Genomic DNA, 23,364 nt, shown 5'->3' with positions numbered 1-23,364 from the left:
ACTTATCAACAAAATCTGGATTAAACGAAGGTGATGTAATGATATATTCTAACTATAGAGGAATTAATTTACTATGTACAACTTATAAAATTTTCTCTAACAGTCTATTTAAGAGACTTTATCCCTATGTAGAGAATGTTATTGGCAATTATCAGTGTGGATTCTGTCAAGGAAGATCTACAAATGATCAGATTTTTAATATATGCCAATTACTTGAAAAATGTAATGAATTTGGAATCGAAATACACCACCTTTTTATAGATTTTAGAACCGCATACGATAGCGTAGATAGATCCAACTTATTTATTGCAATGGAGGAACTACAGATTCCATGAAAACTTATTGCTTTAGTGAAAGCTACAATGAGAAAATTTCATTGTCAGATCAAAATTCAGAACATGTTGTCTGATCCAATATATATAAAAAATGGTGTTCGACAAGGGGATGGCTTAACTTGCTTACTGTTTAACATAGCACTTGAAAAGGTTTTCAGAAATGCTGGCATTAATACAAGGGGAAACTATTTTCTACAAGTCAGTACAAATTATGGCATATGCAGACGATATCGATATTATAGGAAGGGCACGAAAAGCAATGGAAGAAACTTTCATCAGTTTAGAAAAGGCAGCAAAGAAGATGAATTTTCAGATTAACCAAGAAAAAAACAAAGTATATGCCAGTAAATAGAAAGATTTGTAATGATAATCCTTCTCAAATTGAAATTGTTTCCTATAAATTTGAAATTGTACATAGCTTTATATACTTGGGATCAGAAGTTAATTATAAAAAGGATATCAGTACTGAGATTCAGAGACATATTCGTCTGCAAATACATGCTTTTGTGGACTTAGGAAACACCTATAGCCACATCTGATCTCAAGAAAAACAAAGATGATGAAAGAAGACCAGTGTTAGCCTATGCCTCTGAAACCTGGGTATTATCAATGGCAGGTGAAAGATTGCTAAGTCTGTTAGAAAGAAGAGTTCTCATATATATTTTTGGAACAGTACAAGAAAGTGGTGGGTGGAGGAAAAGATATAACTGTGAACTATATAAATTATTTAATTAGCTGGATACATTATATGCATGGATAGTAATAAAATAGTTAAGAAGATGTTCAATGCAAAAGGAAAAAGAAAAATTGGAAGACCTAAATTAAGATGGAGTGATGTAAGATATTAAGGTTTTAGGAGTCAAAAATTGGAGGAGTTTGCCATTGAATAAGGAAGGCTGGCAGAAGTTTTTGAAGAAGGCTAGGGCCCACGTAGGGCTGTTGAGCCAATGATAATGATGATGAATTTCGACCTCAGTAAAGGTCGAAACCTGCATAGATAGTAGTGGCTCTTCCCATAATGCATGTCCATAAGGATATGTGCATTGCATTATGGGATACTAAGGCAATTAATGTGAAGTTATTATCTTCTATATACAAATAGCTATCATGATGTTACTTCATGTGCAAATTTTTATTTGTTTACACTTGGATAAAGGATTAAACCAAGAATATAATTTCTTGGCATTTTTAATTTTTAGTTGTGGTGTCAGGTTTAAATAGTACATTTTTTTTCATAATGTGATTCATATAGATGACAAATAGCATTTGGAATAACATACATCCTATAATTTAGACATTTCTTTGTAATTCTAAACAGTATTCCAAACAGCCTTTTCTAGATCTGTAAATCTTAAATACAGATTCTTGCCATATTTCCATAATTTCTCAACTGTTTGTCCTAGAATAATAAAAACCAGTCTGGTTGACTGAGTAGTTAGCTTACCCGCTCTCCAACCAACAGGCTGCAGGTTTAAATCTTGCCTTGGGCATGGATGTTTCTGATTGTTTTAGGTGAGATGGATTTCATTAGCCAGTATGAAACCCTGCTTATTTGTGACCTAAAATGGCTTGAAAAAGTTCCATATTTTGTCTCTAGAGCACAGTTACCAGACTTTTGTCTTGTCAGATGTCATCTCCTTCCAGGAGGTTGACTACCATGATCTTCCACCATGTACGGTTTTTGTGCTTCTCTTTTGCATTCTTCATAGGCCCAGTCCTTAATATTTCCCATCCAATCTGTTCTTTGTTTTCTTCTTCTTTTTTTCTCCTTGTATCATTCCTTCTAGAAGTATTTTTTATAGGGATTCATGCTTTAGTATGTGACCAAGGCAGGTGGGTTTCCTTTTCTTAATGGTTTTCAACAGAGTCCTATCTTCTCCAATCATCTCTAATATTTCTAAATTAGTTTTTTTGGCAGTCCATAGGACTCTAAGAATTCTTCTGAGGATCCACATCGCAAAGGCTTTTAGTTTATTTTCACAATATTTTGATATTGTCCAGGTTTCTGCTGCATATAGCAGTGTTGACCATACATAGCATTTGGACAGCCTAATTCTTGTTTTGTGTGAATTTCCCCTGAGGTCAGAATGTTTTTGTTTTTTATGCTAATGAAGGTTGATCTAGCAATTTCTGTTCTTCTTAATATTTCCTTATCACACTTTCCATTCTCTGTAATTAGTTGACCCAAATATATATAACTCTCTACTTGATCTAAAGTATTTCCTCTGATCTTAATATTTATATTGGGTATTTTCCCTTTTTCTCTTGTTACCAGCATGGTTTTGGTTTTTTGAAGTTGAAATAAAGTCCATATTTTTCACTTAGCTTCAGCGTCTCTTCTAGTAGGTTTTGAAGATCTTTTTTTATTTTCAGCTAACAGTACTGTATCATCTGCATATGTTAAGTTGTTTATATTCCTGCCTCCTATGCTGACTCCTTTAAATTCTTCTAATTGCTGGAAGATATTTTCAGTATAAAGGTTAAACAATATAGGAGAAAGAACACAGCCTTGTCTGGCACCCTGCTTTACTGGGAATTTCTCCTGAGGGATCTGAGAAGATATTTTTATTGAGGCAGTTTGCTCCCAATATAGATTTATCAGCAATCTGGTATCTTTACCATTTACTCTTAAATTTTTTTCCAGGTTAGGATTTTAAAAAAAAAAAAATTAAAAATATAAAGAAAAATATAAAATTAATTTTAAAAAAAAATTCTTAGTCCACCCTCAGGAGTAGGCTAAGAATTTTTTTTTTTTTTTTTAATGTACTACAGACTTGCAAATAACTTCTTGAAAGTTGACCTTTTGTGGACAGAAGTAACGTAAAAAAAATATATATATATACTATTTTAAAAAAAATAATAATAACCCTCCTGTAGAATCTTTCTTAGAAGGCCAGGTATGGAAATTTCTCTGCAATTCTGACATGTCTATAATTCCCTTATTGCACCCGCTATGGAGTCGATAGGCTCATTGTGAAAGGTTCATTCAATTGACAACATATTTATCATACTGATAAATCTTTTTTTTTTTTTTAAATCCCATCTGGATTAATCTGATAAAATCCTCTCACTAACTTAAACGTCTGTCATATCACCTCTTTTTCTCCTATCCAGCAAACTCTGCAATCTACATTTCTTCAACCTGTCTCCATAGCCAGCATTCCAAAGTCCTGATATTGTCTTACCCTCTCCAATGTTTCCACATCACACTGTGAACACCAGGTGACCAAATTTTAGCAAAATAGTCCAAGTGTGGTCTGACCAGTGCTTTATATAGCAGCACAATAACCACTTCCTTATCCCTATATGTTAGAGAGTATTTCTTATCATAGCAGCATCAAAATGTATAGTCTTTGCAACACTTGCAACATACCTACCCTCTAAACTTCAGTCTGCTGTCAACCATATTCCCAAATCTCGAATCTCATCCATATATACAACTTTTATACAGTGGCGTAGCTAAGGGGTGCGGATGGGGTGGTCCACCCCAGGCAGCACTTTGAACCTTTTCAAAGTGCCACCTTTGAAAAGGTTGACTCAACCCTTTTTAAAATACAGCCTCGAGAACTCAGTTCCAGATATTGTAATAATACTGCGAATTTTCCTCACAATTGCTGTAAGTGTTGCTAGTTGTGAGAGGAGTTTTTCTAAATAAAATTGATTAAGAATTACCTACATTACTATGAAATAGACTTCACCATTGCCATCGACAATTTTGCTAACAGAAAAGCAAGAACATTTTAGAATGTTGAAATTAAAGTTTTACTTCAAAAATAAACATAGTGACTTAATTTATTTCTCTATATGTAATTTTGACTTTTTGTAGTATTTTGGTGTGTATTGAGAGGGGCGGCAAACTCGGGAACCCGCCCTGGGCGGCAACAGCTCTAGCTACACCACTGCTTTCTTTTCTTTACAATATGATACATCTTTTTATCCTTCTCAAAACTAAAAGGTGATCATTTTCTATTCCATATTCTTCACATACTCTTGTATCCTGAACCCTTTTGAATATATCACTTTAACAATAATATACATGTGTAGAGGCTTAAGTGCTGTGAGGATATCATGTTGGAGGCTTAATGGATTTTTTACAACACTCAAAAATGATTAAATAGAATTTAATACTTCCTATATTTCGTCCTAGTCACTAGGACATCTACGGGGATAACAAAAACAACTAATGTAACATGTACACAAATATCATACAATACTAAGCCCAACCACGTGGGTGACACTAAAGTCCTATCTAGGTGGCCTGGGATGTAAGGTGGGACCTCTGGTGATGAGTGTTTCCCAAATCTTCGGAAACTTAATGCAACCGTATTTATTAAGATTTGGTTGGTTTCTGTGAGCTGCTGCTGCTTCTAAGAAAAGTCTCTCTTTCTTGAATTTGCTGTGGTGGAGCATGGTGGTTTTCTTCCATGATACCCTGTGGGTGGTGTCCAAAACATGATCAGTCAAGCCTGAACGACCATAGTTGTGTTTACAGATGTAAGACTTGTGTTCCTCCAGGTGGATGGATGCTGATCTGCCTGTCTGTCCAAAGTATGCCAGCTTACAGGAACAGGGTACTTTGTAAACTCCAGGCAGAGAGAGAGAGAGGAGGGAGCTGATCTTTCGTAGAACGGATAAGGGTAGCAAGTTTGTGGTGGTGCTTATATGCTGTGTGTAGGTTGTACTTTTTTAGAATCTTGGCTATTTTTTCGGATGTAGGGTATGGTGATGGCATTTTTAAAATCTTGTTGACGGGGAATGGGCGAGCAACTGATTATTTTTTTGATACTGTGATTGCTGTAGCCATTGAAGAGGAAAGTGCTGTGTATGTGGTTAAGCTCAGTAGTGAGGGCAGGTCCACTGGAACAAAGATTGTGGGCTCTCTTGGTAAGAGTTTTAATAATGCCATATTGTTGAGAGGGGTGGTGGTGAGAGAGTTTGTGAATGTATCTGCCTGTATGTGTGTGGGTTTTCTGTATACCATGAAGGCAAGTGTCTATTAGAGAGCAAAAGGAAAGGGTGAAAGAAATGATTGTTGTGGCTGGTACGAATGATTTGAAAAGAGATAAAATGGAAATGATAGAGGACCTGAATGAATTGTTTGAGGTAGTGAGAGAGTTAGAATGATTAGTCTTTTGCTGAGGTATGACAGCGAAATGTTTAAAAGGAGGGCCTTAATTGCAAATGACTTTATGCGTGAGTTATGTATGACGAGTGGTGTGGAATTTGTGGACGTGTGGAGTGAGTTCGATGTGCGAAAGGATCTATATAAGATGGATGGCTTACATTTGAATGGATACGGTGTAAGGAGACTTGAAAAAGTGTTGCTGAATGTAGTGGATGTGCAAAATCAGGGAAACTAGATTTATTAGGGGGGGGTAGATATACAGTCCTTAGGGAGGCAGTTGAATGTATGAATGAGTATAATATGCCCGAGCGAATAAGGACAACAAATCAGAATGGGATAGTTAATATAAGGCATCAAGGTAGAGTTGGGACTAATGGGGGGGTCTTAAATTCATGTACACTAATGCTAGGAGTATTAGGAACAAGAAGGAAGAGTTTTTGGCCATGGTTGGCACTTCCAGACCACAGGTTATTGGCATTAGTGAATCATGGCTGACTGTAGATGATATAGCTAGTGGGATTGAATGTGATGGGTATAGCGTGTTCAGGAATGACAGGGAGAATAAAATGGGGGAAGGAGTATTGTTGATGATAGCTGATGAGCTGCAGCCAAGGAGAATAGATATTGAATTGCAGGATAGAGAAAAGAGCACATCTGAGGCCATTTGGTGTGAGATTGTGTCTAGCAGAACAAAATATACAATTGAGTGCTGCTATAGACCAGGTGATGGAAAAGATGGTGGTGACAGTATGCACAAGCAAATAGAAGAAATGAGTGGAAGGAGGGTAATTATTATGGGAGATTTCAACTATAGTCGCATTGATTGGAGTGAGGAGAGGACACACGGGAGGAAGGAATTGGATTTTATGTGGTTATTAAGAGATAACTATCTGCGACAGCATGTAATGGAAAATACTAGGGGGTCAGAGAGTGCTTGACCTAGTAATTACATCTGAGGATTTGGCTGTAACAAATATGACCACATTGCCACCAATTGGTGAGAGTGATCATAGGGTCTTGACTTGGGAGGTGGCTAAAGGTGTGGAATTTACAATTAAGACAGGGTACGTGGAATTATCGGGCTGGAAAGTATGACAAGCTTAGGAGTTTGATTGGTTCAGTGCCATGACATGTACAACTGCAAGGACTAGAAGTTGATAGTGTATGGGGGGCAGTTAAGAAGTGTTTGCATGAAGCAATGGCTGACTGTATACATAGAGGCAGAATAATAAATCAAGTAGGGGTTAAATGGATGAATAACACCATTAAGCTTGAGCTGCAAAAAAAGAAACAACTATGGAGGGAATTTAAGGAGAAAGGTGACCGGCAGGCACATGAATGGTGTAAAGCGCAGGCCAGAAGGGTAACGAGTGTGGTAAGAAAAGCAAAAAAGGATTACGAAAGAACATTGGCCATGCAGGCTAAAGAGAATCTTAAACAGTTTTTTCGATATGTTGCAAGTAAAAGGAAAAATGTATATGGTAGAATGATTTTAAAGAATGCCGACGGTAGGGAGGTAACCGAGTCAGTTGATATAGTTGAGTTACTGAGTGAGTACTTTGCAAGAATATATCATCCAGGTGGTAACATTGCAGAAACGAATGAACCAGTAGATTATACGGGAATTGTGGTGAATGAAGTGGAGGTGAGTAGTCTATTGCATAACTTCAATGTCAATACATCTGTGGGATTGGATGGTATACCAGCTCGTGTCGTACGAGAAGCAGCTAAAGAATTGTCAGTACCCTTGACCATTTTGTTTAATTTGAGTCTCGGGTCTGGGTTAGTTCAGAGGGGTGGAAAGAGGGGAAAATAGTTCCACTGCATAAAGGTGGTTCCAAGACTGCTGTTGTAAATTACCGACCGATTGGCATATCAAGAATCATTGTCAAGGTTTTAGAGAAATTAGTCAAGAAAAGAATACAGGATTGGATAGATGAAAATGGGATATTGTATGGGGGACAATATGGTTTTGTGAAGGGTAGATCTTGCTCACATTTTATAACACAGTGACGGCTGAACTGGATCAGGGTAATGGGTTTACAGTGATTCTACTGGACCTTGCCAAGGCCTTTGACAGGATATCACATGGAACCCTAATCAGTAAACTGGAGCAGATGGGGATGGATATAGGGTTGATGAGATGGATAGGAGAGTGGTTGATGGAGAGATACCAGAGAGTGGTTTATTCAGGAGTGGAGTCCAAAAGACGGCTTGTGACTAGTGGTGTGCCGCAGGGCTCTGTTCTTGGACCACTGCTTTTCAATTTGTTCATCAATGATATAGGAAAGGATCTGCGAGGAAGTGTTTACTTGTTTGCTGATGATTCAAAGTTGGGTAGAGCAATTGTAAGTGCACAGGATGTCAAAATTTTACAGGATGATTTGGATAATTTGGAGGACTGGGCTAGGAAAAATGGATGTCAATTTAATGTGGCAAAGTGTAAGGTTATGCACTTTGTGGTGAAAAGAATAGCAGCAGTAGGTGGAACCGTACTCCAAGAGATTGATGAGGCCAGGATTTGGGAGTGTTGGTGGATAGGGAATTGAAGTTTAGGGGCACATTGCAAAAGTGGCTAAATCAGCTCATCAAATCACTTGGCTTCTGAAAAATACTTTAACATGTGGAGACAAACAAGTTGTTATTCCTCTGTATCGAGCCTTGATAAGACCCCATCTGGACTACTGTGCCCAGTTATGGGCACCAGGGTTTCTTCATGATGGGGAGCAAGTGGAGAGGATCCAGAGACGAGTGACCAAGATGATAGTCTGTGGAATGAACCTTTTGAGAATAGGTTGAAGATTTGTGGGTTGCAGAAATTGGTCGATAGGTGGAAAAGGGGTGATATGATTGAAACATTCAAATTACTGAAGGGTTTCTATAAGATTAATCCAGAAGATATTTTTAACATGGCCCCTAGTCCTACCACTGGTGGTGGGAGGACGGGGCCATGCATGGAAGTTGGGCAAGAATGTGGTTGACAAGGGTGTTAGAGGGTTTTTTACTTGGAGAGTGGTGAATGAGTGGAATAAGCTGCCAGAGTCTGTTGTGGGTGCTACGACCATGAGTTCAAGGCAGGGTATGATTGATACTGTGTGAATGTCGAATAGTTGTTCTTGACATGATGGTGGGGCCTCCCTCAATGACTCTGTCGACTCCTTGGAGTTGCCCATAATAATAATAATAATAATTAGGCAGGCGTGTGACTAAGGTATCTAGGTAGGGTAAACAATTGTTCTTTTCCTTTTCCATAGTAAACTGGATTCTTGGATGTAGGTTATTGAGATGACTGAGGAAGGAGGCTAACGTGTCTGGGCCATGAGGCCAAATAGAGAACACATCATCTACATATCTTAGCCAGATAGAAGGTTTGAGTGGGGCTGAGTCTATGGCTCATTTTTCGAAATCTTCCATATAGAAATTGGCAAGGGGGGAACCCATGGCAGTTCCCTCTATCTGCTTGTAGATTTTGTTCTTCCAAGAGAAATACCCCGAATTAATGGGGTCATCTCCTGGAAAAGAGATCTAAGATGTCAGTTAAGGGAATATTGGTAAACAAAAGAGGAGATATCAAAGCTTACCAATATGTCTGCATTATTCAAGGTTAAATTTTCTGTGAGGGCTTTAAAGTGGATCGAGTTTTTTTATAACTTTAACTTAAACCTTTCCGCACCCGTCCCCCCCCCGAATATACGGTTTACCAAAAATCCACAAACTCAATTCCCCACTCAGGCCTATAGTAGATGCCACCAATGCATCTTGCTACAGACTGTCTAAACAGCTGGCCAAATCTCTGACCCCCCCCCCTCACCAGAAGGTCCACTTCCTATATAAAAAATTCGATCCACTTTAAAGCCCTCACAGAAAATTTAACCTTGAATAATGCAGTCATATTGGTAAGCTTTGATATCTCCTGTTTGTTTACCAATATTCCCTTAACTCACACCTTAGATCTCTTTTCCAGGAGATGACCCCATTAACTCGGGGTATTTCTCTTGGAAGAACAAAATCTACAAGCAGATAGAGGGAACCACCATGGGTTCCTTCCCCCCCCCCCCTTGCCAATTTCTATATGGAAGATTTCGAAAAACAAGCCATAGACTCAGCCCCACTCAAACCTTCTATCTGGCTAAGATATGTAGATGATATGTTCTCTATTTCGCCTCATGGCCCAGACACATTAGACTCCTTCCTCAGTCATCTCAATAGCCTACATCCAAGAATCCAGTTTACTATGGAAAAGGAAAAGAACAATTGTTTACCCTTCCTAGACACCTTATTCACATGCCTGCCTAATGATACACTTGCCTTCACAGTATACAGAAAACCCACACACATAGGCAGATACATTCACAAACTCTCCCACCACCACCCCTCTCAACAATATGGCATTATTAAAACTCTTACCAAGAGAGCCCACAATCTTTGTTCCATTGGAACCGCCCTCACTACTGAGCTTAACCACATACACAGCACTTTCCTCTTCAATGGCTACAGCAATCACAGTATCAAAAAAATAATCAGTTCCTCACCCATTCCCCATCCTTCTCGTCAACAAGATTTTAAAAATGCCATCACCATACCCTACATCCATGGCACATCCGAAAAAAAAGCTAAGATTCTAAAAAAGTACAACCTACACACAGCATATAAGCCCCACCGCAAACTTGCTACCCTTATCCGTTACACAACTATGGTCATTCAGGCTTGGCTGACTATGTTTTGGACACCACCCACAGGGTATCATGGAAGAAAACCACCATGTTCCACCACAGCAAATTCAAGAAAGAGAGACTCTTCTTAGAAGCAGCAGCAACTCTCAGAAACCGACCAAATCTTAATAAATACGGTTGCATTAAGCTTCTGAAGATTTGGGAAACACTCATCACCAGAGGTCCCACCTTACATTCCAGGCCACCTACTACCGCCCTTAGAGGGCGCTCCACCTAGATAGGACTTAGTGTCACCCACGTGGTTGGACTTAGTATTGTATGATATTTGTGTACATATTACATTAGTTGTTTTTGTAATCCCCATAGATGTCCTAGTGACTAGAACAAAATATAGGAAGCATTAAATTCTATTTTAATCCTTTTTGAGTGTTGTAAAAAATCCATTAAGCCTCCAACATGATAACAATAATATAATCAACAAGACTTTCTAATTTTCTGTGTGTTTTTATGGGGAAATGCATTTGTCTTTATGGTGAAAGATGGTGTTAGTAGTGCCTAGTCTAGATACCACACCTTGACACTTACCTGTTAGTTTACTCCCAGATAGGTTTCTCCAATCTTATGATTTAATGCTTGTTATCTGAGGAGTATATATATATATATATATATATATATATATATATATATATATATATATATAGGGCTACTAACAGACCTAATATGATGAATAGGAAGAGGCTGCAGTTGCCACAGGTCTTCTGGATCACCAAAGTTCAGCACTTCAAGGGTTAGGCATTTGCCTGTTCTGGCTTCACTGGTCTTTCCATCTTGCTGCTGGTCTTCCTCTTTCTCTCTCTTTGGTTCATATTTCTCTCTGCCTCTTTTGGTAGCCAATATCTTTCTATCCTAAATAGATGTACTTTCCATTTCTCTCTATATGCCTTGATCTTTTCATTTACATCATAAATATCTAGTTCTTTTCTGATGTCTTCATTTCTTATGTGGTCCAGTTTTGTGCAATCTTTAATTGTTCTTACAAATCTCATATTGCTTTCATCTTTATTTTTAAGAGTCCATGTTTCTGCATGGACTCTTAAAAATTTTATATGAACTCTATTATAAGAGTCCATATAATAGAGTGGGAATGGCCATTACTTTATAAAATTTTAGTTGAGTTTCTTGTCATGTTTTTTTTATTTCAGTATCCTTTTAATTTTTCCACAGATTTTCTGAAATTTCTTTATTTCTTCATCTATATCTTTATCTTTCAGATATGCTATTATGCAGCCCAAATAATTAAACTGTGTCATCTATTCTATCGTTTTATTTTCTATAACTATTTTTGATCCAACATGATCACTTTTGTTTTCTTTTGTGGAATGTTTAAATTGTATTCTTGGCTTATTTTGTTTAATTCATAAACTGATTTTTTTGAAGGTCATCTTCATTGTATTGTAATATCATCTGCATATAGCATTGTATTGATAACAGTTCTTCTGGTTAACTAGATACCTTGTTTGATTGTTGTTTTCCATATTTTAATATATATATATATATATATTGAATAGTGTTGCAGATAAGCTACATCCTGTCTGATACCTTGATTTATTTTAATCTCTTCTGTTAATTTATTACCTAACTGTATTTTTGTATCTTTATATAAACTTTGTATTGCTTGTACCAAATGTAATTTTTCATTCGTTTTTCATTATGTTTCATAGTTTTTCTCTGTGATTTTATCAAAAGCTTTCTCGTAATCTATAAAGGCCATATGAGTTTCTAAATTAAATTCTAGCTTTTTTTTTTTTTTTTCAATAATTTGTTTTAACACACAAATGTTAGTGTCTTCAGCATGCTCCACATTGTGATATGGTAAGAATGTCAATTCAGTTTGTGATTTAGAATAGCCATGAAGACTCCACTTTGAGTGCTAGCTTAATTATATCTCAACTTCTCCTTTGCTTCCTTGTTCAAGTTGAACAAGGAAGCAGAGGAGAAGGAGGAATTACTTTAAGCCATTAAAGACATTTGGTACAGTTGTTTGCAAAATTTATACTCTTAACAGAAAGTGGACAATGCAATTCATCACCATCTTGGCAGAGTTAACAGAATCTGTCACAATTTTGACATTTGAATAGATCTCAAGAAGAAAAAAAAATTGAATTATGCTGTTGTAGAGCGTTGCTTGAATATTTAGGATGGATATTTTATGAAATAAATTGTTACATCTGAATAAACATGAATGTACATCAACAGTTCAAACACACACAAAGTCTCTGGACAAACAATGTGTCCAGAGATGCAATGTTGTTTGTCCACTAAGTGCACAAACAACATCATGGTCCTGGCCCCTATTAGAATCCTGTTTCAGAACACATTTCCATGTGTTCATGGAAATTCAAAGGTATATATTCACCTACTCCAAAGTTTCATTAGCTGCAGTTTACTGTACTGATTTTATATGTATAATTTGATAATGCTTTGCAAATAGAGACTGATACAAATAGTAAAAAAATATTTTTTTATATATATTTTCAGAAACACAAGATGGTATCATCAGGGCTGCTGATCTCCATTCCCACAGTGGAAGTCTTTTGGTATGTACTGAAAAATTTTGCAGGAATTAACTTTTGCAAGCTTCTGTAGTTTTTTAGGAATAACTATTTTCTTACCTAATCTTCCCCTTTAAATGCTTGGCTCAAAGGCTTTCCATGACCTTATAATAAAGACAGTAACATTCTTTGACTAGCTTTGACAGGTTTGCAGAGGTTTCAAGGAAGTAAAATTGCTTGGAGGTAAAACTCTGAGATCAGCTAATTCAGCTTCAGTTGAAAGGCCTTTTTTAAAGGTTCCTTGCATTCTAGATGGAATTTGAATCTAGATCTTTTCAGTCAGAAGACATCATCATCATCAGCACTGACTGAGCTATAGTGGTTAAAGGACAGCTATTGCATGGTATTTGCCCATAAAATAATTACTTTAATCAGTTTTTCCCAATTCTGTGATCAGTTCCTCCAGGACTTGTAACTGTAACCAGCTCTAAGTGAAACTGTAAATTAAACTAAGAGAGTGGGCTGAAAAGTTCTCCACCTAACAATGAAAAAATGAATTTATAATTTCAAAATTATTTTTATTTTTCAACATAAATCTCCCTTAAGACTAATACATTTATTCCCGCGATGCACCGTTCCTGTATGGTTCTCAGTAAGATCTGCAAAATACCCATCTACAGCTGCAATCACCTCTTGATTCAAAGAAAAACGCTGACCAGCGAAGAAGAAGAGTTTTAGTTTTGGGAAGAGATAGAAGTCAGAGGGAGCCAAATCTGAGGAATAGGGTAGATGTTCCAACAATTCATAGTGCAGATCCCTTAATTTTCCCATTGCCAAAACACTTTTGTGGGTAGGTGCACTGTCCTGATGAAAAGATGATTTTTTTTTGCTTCTGCAAACTGGGTCTTTTCTCACGATTTTTTTTTTTTTCTTCTAGTCTGGTTAAAAGATCAGAATAATATTCCCCGGTTATTGTTTTTTACCCTTTTCAAGATAATTAATAAACAAAGCAAACAAATTAATAAACCACTTTAGCATCCCAAAACACCATGCCATGACCTTTTCTGCTGATGGAAGAGACTTTTGTCTTCTTTGGTGCTGAACAACCAGCTTCTATCCACTGTTTTGACCTGCTTGTGTGTGTTGAGGCTTAAGTGCTGTGAAGAATTCATGTTAGAGGTTTAATGGAATATTAATAGTACTGAGAAAGGATTAGAAATAATTTTAATACTTCCAATATTTCGTCTCCATCACAGAGAGATCTTCGGGGATTACAAAAACTTTTTGTAACAAAACACACACACACAAATATAATACAAAGTGAAACTAAAGTCCTATCTAGGTGGTGCACCCTCTATGGGCATTTGCAGGTGGCCTGGGATGTAAAGAGGGATCTCTGATAATTAAAGTTTCCCAAAGTTTGGGAAGTTTAATGCAACTGTATTTGTTTAAATTAGGTTGATTCCTGAGTGCAGATTCATAGAATAGTCTTTCTTTAAAACAATTCTTAAGATCTCCAAAAGATAGCCATCCTTTCTCCAAATATGCTGGAGTTTATAACATACCATGCTCGTGCGGCTTGAATTACGTCGGCCAAACTTCAAGGAGCCTTGAAATTAGGCAAAATGAACACATAGGTGACGTCAATAATAACAGAGAAGAAAAATCGGGATTAGCTTTTCATTTCTCAAGAACGAACCATACCATAGAGTGGGATAGAAGCACAATTCCTTACATGGAGGAGGACTTCCGCTCCCGAATTTTTAAGGAGGCCACAACAGTTGCCCGCTGTACACAAAACCTTAACAGGAACCAAGGACTAATCTTGCCCGTGATCTGGAAGACCCTTATCAGATCCTTCAACTCGCCAGAACTGAATTACAGTGCCAACTATAGAACGTTCCTAAATAACAACAAGTGATATCATCCACGCTCTATGAATGTATTGTACGCGCTCTGTTCTTTGTTTAATATAATTGGAATCGGTTGATTATAGTTTGTAACAGTTTTTTACTTTTTAGTGCCGTACATCAGTTATGTACCCTGAAGATGCCAACAGACTTAGTGGTGAAACTAGTTGGTATAACTTAGTTGTTGTTATATGCACTTGATCAATATAATCCCAATAAAAGTATTTCCATAGTCTTTCTTTTTTGAATTTACTATGGTGAAGCATGGTAGTTTTTTCCAGGAGATCCTGTGGGGATGTAGCCAAAACATGGTCTGCAAGGCCAGACTGACCATAATCGTGCTTGCAGCTGTAAGAACTGTGTTCTTCTAACCGGATGGATGCTGACCTGCCTCTTTGTCCGAAGTAGGCAAATTTACAGGAATAAGGTACTCAAAATCTACAGACAGATAGAGGGAGCTGCCATGGGTTCCCCCCTCTTGCCAATTATTACATGGAAAATTTTGAAAAACGAGCCATTGACTCTTCCCCTCTAAAACTTTCTATCTGGCTAAGATATGTTGATGAGATGTTCTCTATTCAGCCTCATGGCCCAGACACATTAGATTCCTTCCTCAGTCACCTCAATAGTCTAGAATCCAAGAATCCAGTTTACGATGGAAAAGGAATATAACAATAGTTTACCCTTCCTAGACACCTTAGTAACACACCTTCCTAATGGTAACGTTTCTTTCTCTATATATAGAAAACCTACTCATACATTCACAAACTCTCCCACCACCACCCCCTCCTAGCAATATGGCATTATTAAAACTCTGACCAATAGGGCCCACAATCTTTGTTCCAGTAAAACTGCCCTTTCAACCGAACTCAAACACATACACAACACCTTCCTTTCCAATAGCTATAATGACTACAGAATTAAAAAAATAATCAAGCCTTTCCCCATTCCCCGACCATCTCTTCAGATGGACTTCAGAAATGCCATCACCATTCCTTACATCCGTGGTACTTCAGAAAAAATAGCCAGATCATTAAAAAAGTACAATCTCCATACAGCTTTTAAGCCCCACTGTAAACTTGCTACCCTTATCTGCTCCACTAAAGCCCAGCTCCCTCCTCTTTCAGTGCCTGGTGTATATAGAGTACCTTGTTCCTGTAAACTTGCCTACTTCGGACAAACAGGCAGGTCAGCATCCATCCAGTTAGAAGAACACAGCTCTTACATCTGCAAGCACGATTATGGTCAGTCCAGCCTTGCAGACCATATTTTGGATACATCCCACAGGATCTCCTGGAAAAAAAACTACCATGCTCCACCATAGTAAATTCAAAAAAGAAAGACTATTCTTTGAATCTGCATCTGCACTCAGGAATCAACCTAATTTAAACAAATACAGTTGCATTAAACTTCCCAAAATTTGGGAAATTTAGTTATCAGAGATCCCTCTTTACATCTCAGGCCACCTGCAAATGCCCATAGAGGACGCACCACCTAGATAGGATTTTAATTTCACTTTGTATTGTATTTGTGTGTGTGTTGTTACAAAAAGTTTTTGTAATCCCTGAAGATGTCTCTGTGATGGAGACAAAATATTGGAAGTATTAAAATTATTTTTAATCCTCTCTCAGTGCTGTTAATATTCCATTAAACCTCTAACATGAGTTTTGATCTGAATTTCCTTTGGCATTAAACCTTCTTTTACAAATAATTTTATAACTGCACGATACTCAATTTTATCCGTTTCAAGGGATACACACAACACTTTTGCTTCAGACAGCTGTATAAAACAAACTACTTGATAGAATGACTTCCAGTTTCACATGGATACTTATGACAGATCTACCAACTTAGAAAAAACTATCTTGCTGATAGTGTTGCCATCTCTGGTCAAGGCCAAGAACTTTTCAGACCACCCTCATACATATACAAAACTAAAACATCTGGATCAATGTTTTAGTTTTGGGGGGGGGGACTAGTGTGTGTGTGTGTGTATATATATATAGAAACTACAAGAGTTTCCTGCCGAATATAGAAACTATAAAAATTTCGGGAGTCCATGCGTAAGCAACCTTTCAGGATATAGGGCAACTGGTAAAGGTGGAGTAAGTTCTGATCACTTTCCTTAGTTATCTCCATAATGCAAAGCACATCTCCTTTCGGACATGCATGATGCTATGCATTTTGGGAAGGGGTCACTACCCAGACCAGTTTCGACCTTTGTTGAGGTCTCGTCAGTGGGAGCCAGACCGAGATGTAAAATACCCAGATTGAAGTGATGCAGAAGTCATACTTTCCCATATGAGTTGCCAAAAGGCTTCACTTCGGTGATGCAAAATTATACAAATTAAGTGGATATTGAATCCAACATTATTTCAAAGCTGAATGTATAGAAACTACAAGAGTTTCCTGCCGAATATAGAAACTATAAAATTTTAGGTGGTCCATGCATAAGCAACCTTTCAGGACAGGGGCAACTCGTGGTAAAGGTGGAGTAAGTTCTGATCACTTTCCTTAGTATTCTCCATAATGAAAAGCACGTCTCCTTTCGGACATGCATGATGCTATGCATTTTGGGTATCCCTGTCCTGAAAGGTTGCTTACGCTTGGATCTGCGGAACCTTTTATAGTTTCTATATTCGGCATGAAACTCTTGTAGTTTCTATATATTCAGCTTTGAAATAATGTTGGATTCAATATTCACCTAACACATTCGCTGCCACGCTACTTCGGCATAGTTTGTTCCCATACGCCAAGCATTTTCACTTCTTTAAAGTCAGTACCAGTAATCTCATTGCCGGCGGTAAGCATCATACGAGTATGCTCATAGCTGGCTTGTGGGGCTCATATACCAACTACGGGTATACTCATAGTTGGCAGCGAACATGTTAATTTGTATAATTTTGCATCGCTGAAGTGAAGCCTTTTGGCTCTTTATTTCAGTTATCCATAACATTGTATCAAATAAAATCACGCAGACACGATCTCTCTTTAGTAAACCTTTCTGTTTCCTTGCAAAGTATAGTTTCTCTGTTGAACTATTTCTGTATATGTATTTTGACCATTCTCTGAAATGTCCACAACCACTCCAGAAATATGATAGGTTGAGAGACACATCCGTCTTTGCACTACCCTTGTGAAATGGAATTATCATACATTTTTTCTCTTCCTATAGGTTCTTTCCTGATATGAAACTCAAATTATATAAGCAGGTCAAGAGCCTAACCAGTTCAGCTGACCTTTCCTTCAGCATATGAGCTGATATCCCATCTGTCCCTATTGCCAAATTCTTAGCCAGGTTATGCAATAGCTCTAGAACCTCCTTCTCATGCCCCTCTATTGCTTCATTTAACATAGTGATATCACTGTGTACAATGTTGCATAAACCAGATTGATAGATTTTAGCAAAATGAGCACTCATTCTTTGAACAGTTGCATCTGCTTCTGACACATTGGTACCATTTGCATTCAGTAAAGTGAGTCTTCCACATTGTTTTTCTTTTACTTGCAGCATGATTTTTTTTTTTTTTTTTTTTTGGGCTGCCCTTAGCCTTCATAGCCAATTTCCATTCATTCTCCAACTTAGCTTTTTTATCAATATGCATAATTTTTCTGCCTGTACTTTATGTATTTCATAATTCCTCTCATGCTTATTCTCATGATATTCTTTCCATATATTCTTATGTATCTCCTTTAAGATTACATAAGATTCTTATGTAATCTTAATAAGGTTCCACATCCATTTCATGTCTCTTATTCATTCTTTGAAGTCTATGGACATGTTCAGATACTGCATCAGTTAAGCATCTTTCTTTCTCGCACACTGCTGATATCCTTCCTATTTATTAACTGTTAACATGGGACTGAACATAATTCTCTTGATTTTGTCATAATTTCCAGCTTTGTAGTTCAGCATGTAACCCTTCTGAATTGGAATATCCATATGCTTAGCTACTTCCCAGGTCAGTACAGCATGATTGCTATCACCAAATGGTGGGAAAATAGTCGCATCCTTAGTGAGACTTCTGATGCTATGAATAAATTTAATACTTTTTCACCTTAAATTTATTTTAACCTGCTTTAAAAAATTGTCTCACGACAGTTCAATAAATTCTCCCTCATTGTTATCATGAATTTTCTCATGATACCCCATCAGTGTTCAGATAATTTGACACCAATCATGATTATTCATTTCGTACCCATCAGGATAATTTGGTAATGCATTCCATCATCTCCAGGTCCATAGCAACACCCTACCATATATTGATGGTTTGGTTCTTGTTTACAAATGTTTTAATTCTCCCTCCCTCCATTAGTTGTATGCTAAAGCCTACAGTCCATCACTGAACACTTGTTAAACTTTGATTCTTTTTTAAAAAATATTTTTTTCATTTTCATATGATATTCATTTTTATTCTGCTCTTAGCTAAATGAACGTATCCTGTATCAGTAATAACATAGTCAGTGTTTCTTATTTCGGCTAACTCCTTTTTATTCCCGTATAGGGAGTAGATGAGGCCGTTTTAGCCCTAACTTTTTTGGAGACTGAGTGGGCAGTTCAATCTTCACTGGTAGCCAATCAGAGATAGCTGGCCCAAGGCTATCATTAATTAAGTGACACACGGCAAAGAGGCAGCTCAAGTAAAACTATTTCAGACATTAAATATATTGTGTTAGGGTTAGGGACCACAAGATGACAGCACTTGTTGAGCCTAACCCTAACACAATATATTTAATGTCTGAAATAGTGTGGGTTCTACAATCGATTTTCTTGATTTTCGTCCCTTCAAAAGATGATTTTGAAGGGATGAAAAACCAGAGTTTCCAAGAGAAAAAACCCATTTGCTCATGCCAGAGGTCAACTAACTCAGGAACTGGTCAAAAAAAAGCTTAGAAAAATTTCCTCTAGTCGATGACTAGATTCGAAATCAAGTCTTCCTTCGTGCAGTCAAGTGCCGTGGTGTGCAAATGCCACATCCACTGAGCTACATAGTCTCCTGTGTGTTCTTATTTAGTTCTCTTCGTGAGATGAAATTATCTTTCTACCTTACTAAAACATAGGCACAGATATGTGTCTGCAAGGAGTTTGAATGTGTTTAAGACGCGGTATGATGAGATGTGTGTGAGATAAAAGGATCTCCTAGATGAGTCTTTGACTCCATGAAGTCTTGTTTAATAATAATAATAATATGTCTCGTTGTTTAGTTTCCTATTTTAAAATTTGCACACATCGATTGTACTAGAAATTTCATATCATTCAAGAAGTTTATTTTCTTGTTTAATATACAATATTAGTACTAAGCAGGATAAAAATGGATATGACATTCAGAAGAACAGTAAGTTTTAAAAAGAATTAAAAGTCAAGCATCTATTACAGGTAAATTGCAGATTCAACTATGCAAACATCGTTGAAGAAATTTTGAAGCAGTTTGAAAACGAGACCAAAACTGTGAAAGGCAGGAACATAGAAAACTTCAGCTGCATTCTGAATGGAGGTCCTGCCTTTGTTTTGGTCTTGGTATTGCTGATTTTCATGACAAATTTGTTATAGCTGTTATTCAATTTAGTTAGAGAATCCTCTAGATTTGCACTAGATCTGTTTAGGAGTAGAACATTATCTACACAAAGCAAAGAGCTAAGTTGAACATGGCCTAATGCCATTTTTTTCATTAGGAACAAGTGAAATATTTCAGCTATTTAGGCACAGTTTTTAGTGAAGGTGACATATTAAAACTGGAAATAGACAACAGAATAAGCATAGCTGGTATGGTGGATAGCCAACTGAATAAATTTATATGGAATAAGACAGGAATTAGCCAAAACACCAAACTAGCAGTATTCAAGACATTGTTCATACCAATTTTAAGTTATGGATCTGAGAGTTGGGTTAGAAATAAAATACTTGATCAAAGACTAGATACCATATAAGGGTTCTAAGAAAAATTAGGGGAGTAAACTGATGACATCAATGACAAAATCATATTAAAAATGACAGTATTAGACATTATTAGCATTCAAGAATGTGTAAGCAGAGCTAATCTAAGGTGGCATGGTCACTTAAATAGAATGGGTGAGGAATGGTTAGCAAAACAGGTTTGATGCCAAGGTGGCAGGAAAGAGACTCCGGGGGAAGACCAAGGTATAATATATAGTCACAAGTACCTTAGAAGAATGAAATGTTAGATATGACAATATTGGAGTGCTCACAAGTAATAGACTAATTTGGAGGAAAATTGTGAATAGGAGATGAATAATAATGTAACCTTAATCATGTAGTGCTGTCATAGTAACCTGAACACTCCATGCAGATACATATCTGGAAATTGGTGATAATATACAATACGATATGATAGCTTCTCCTTCCTTTTCCTGATCAGTGTTTGTCTAATATAACATTTTATACTAGATGTTTTATAGAAATCTGCGGTATGCATAATACTACTTGTCAGAAATGGTTTTACATGTAAAGGAATTGAAATTTATTAAAAACTCCTATATATTTTGCTTGCTGTAACATAAGTATTCGGGGAGAGAATTGGTTAAAATTTTCAAAATATGAGCACAAATATGAGTCAAAGAGCATGCGTATACTTCCATGTGTCTTGTTGCAGCTTGAGAATACAGGAGAAAACACTATTAAAGTTCTATAGAACTAGGTATAGTTGCATAATTCAAAATTAAGAACAATTTATGGCAATTTTGATAACACTCAAATTCCCAGACAAGATGAGATTTCTCTTCTCGGAATTACCCTGACATCAAGCCTCTCCTGGCATAAACATATCACAATCATTGCATCCTCAGCTTCCAAAAAACTAGGTTTTCTCTTTCACTCAAGACACTACTTCACCTCTAAACAGCTGTTAACATTATACAAATCACAAATCCACCCAACTATCGAATATTGCTCTCACATTTGGAGTGGGGCTCCTAAAAGCTCCCTCAAAATGTTTGACTCAATACAGAGGAGAGCAGTTAGACTGATAAATGACCCATCTCTCACCAACTTGCTCCCCATAGACGCTTGGTGTCTGCAATTTGTATATTCTATAAATATTTCCATGGGAAATGTTCAACTGAAACAGCATCAATAATTCCCTCGCTCTGTACTAAGCCCATTGGAACACATACAGCTACTGCCCAACTTTCACAGTACACCTTGAAGCCCACAGAACAAGTTTCTTTTCCTCCTCCTTCATCCCTGCTACTGCAGTACTGTGGAATGGTCTTCCTCTTGACGTATTTCCCCAAGGAATACAATATACAGGCTTTTAAATCAAATATAAACAAGTTTCTCCTTTCCCAACCCACCACCCATATACGGTACTAATGTACTATAGGTTGACCAGCCAACCTCTCGTATATGGGCCCAACACAAAAAAAAAAAAAAAAAAAATTACTTCCAAAAACTTGGAGATAGTCTGTTCAATTAAGGCAGTGTTTCACAACCTGTGGTCTGCAGACAACAGGTGGTTCACAGGCAGACTTAAATAAATAAATATATATTTTTTAATTATCCAAACAAAACAAATTAAAATTGAATAAGTAAAAATTATTGAAATAAAATGGATACTTAAAAAAACCAACAAATAGTGGCAGAATGTTCATTCCTCGAACATTCTGCCACTCAATAATTTGTAGCAGCAGAATGACGAGTAATAAAAGAAGAGTGAAGTGAACAACAACATGGTTTTACTTCTGCCTTCCCTTGCTGTTTTGTCATTGAAGTAAATGTGTTATCCACATTTCAACCAATTGCTTGTTGTTTATTGATTTTTATTATTGAAGGTTTTCCTCCTTCAACCAAGGCTCAGTATATCTTCAGAACTGCTAAGTGATACTTGTTCAAAGTGCCGTGAGTTAACCCCAGTAATTATATATATTTTTGGAAACATTTTTTAATAATGGAAAAGTAACTTAGAACTAGGACTTTGAAAAGAAAGACAAATGAAACAGGTGATGCTAACCCTAATTGTGATACACATGTTGTAGCAGTGAGTAAATCTGATACTATTAAAGTAGAAGAAACAAGCAGTTCAAAGAAAAAATAGAGTAGGAAATATAACAGTTCATATTTGGAATTCAGGTTTACATGGTGGAGATGAAAGTGAACAAAAACCTCAATGTGTTTTGTGTTGTGAAGTATTGTCAAACGAGTGCATGAAACCTGCAAAACTCTGACGACATTTAGAAACTAAACATGTGATGTGAAAAATAAGGCAATTGAATTTCTTCAGCAACACTTAGGGACATTAAATCATGGGAAAGATAGTTTCGGCCATGGGTTCGATTAATAGCAAGGCACTGGAGGCATCCTATCTCTTAAGTTTGCTCATAGCGAAAACAGGGAAACCTCATTCTGTTGGTGAAAATTTACTACTTCCAGCTATAAAAGATGTGGTAAAAACTATGTTTGGCAACAAGTTACTAAAAGATGTTGATTTCATTCCTCTTTCAAATGACACTGTCGGTCGCAGAATTAATGATATGGCAGGTGATGTAGAATCTCAGTTAATCGAAAGAGATAAGAAGAACCCTTATATGCGCTACAAATAGATAAGACTACTGATGTTACAAATGATGCGCAGTTAATATGCTACGTAAGATATGCACATGATGACAACATTCATGACGATATTCTGTTTTGTAGAACTTTGTCATCCCGAACAACTGAAGAAGAAATATTTCACTCACTCAATAATTACATAATACACAAAAGGATCGAGTGGGAAAATGTATGGGCTTCTGTTCAGATGGAGCTTGCACCCT

General features: G+C 36.9%; 1 protein-coding gene across 1 annotated transcript in view; it reads left to right on the top strand.

Moving 5' to 3' along the window:
* LOC150093582 (carboxypeptidase D-like) overlaps positions 1-23,364 on the top strand; it is a 506,393-nt gene that overhangs the window by 419,156 nt on the left and 63,873 nt on the right. The window contains exon 21 of the mRNA XM_090413049.1: positions 12,672-12,730. Within this exon, the coding sequence (XP_090269175.1) occupies positions 12,672-12,730 (59 nt within the window). The remainder of the gene's footprint in view (positions 1-12,671; positions 12,731-23,364) is intronic.

This window comes from Typopeltis vanoorti, chromosome 23 (assembly GCF_054136105.1).
Source record: "Typopeltis vanoorti isolate ZY-2024b chromosome 23, IOZ_Tvanoo_1.0, whole genome shotgun sequence".
Classification (NCBI taxonomy): Eukaryota; Metazoa; Arthropoda; class Arachnida; order Uropygi; family Thelyphonidae; genus Typopeltis; species Typopeltis vanoorti.
Note: the sequence above shows the minus strand (reverse complement) of the source record. Positions and strands in the feature narration are given on the sequence as shown.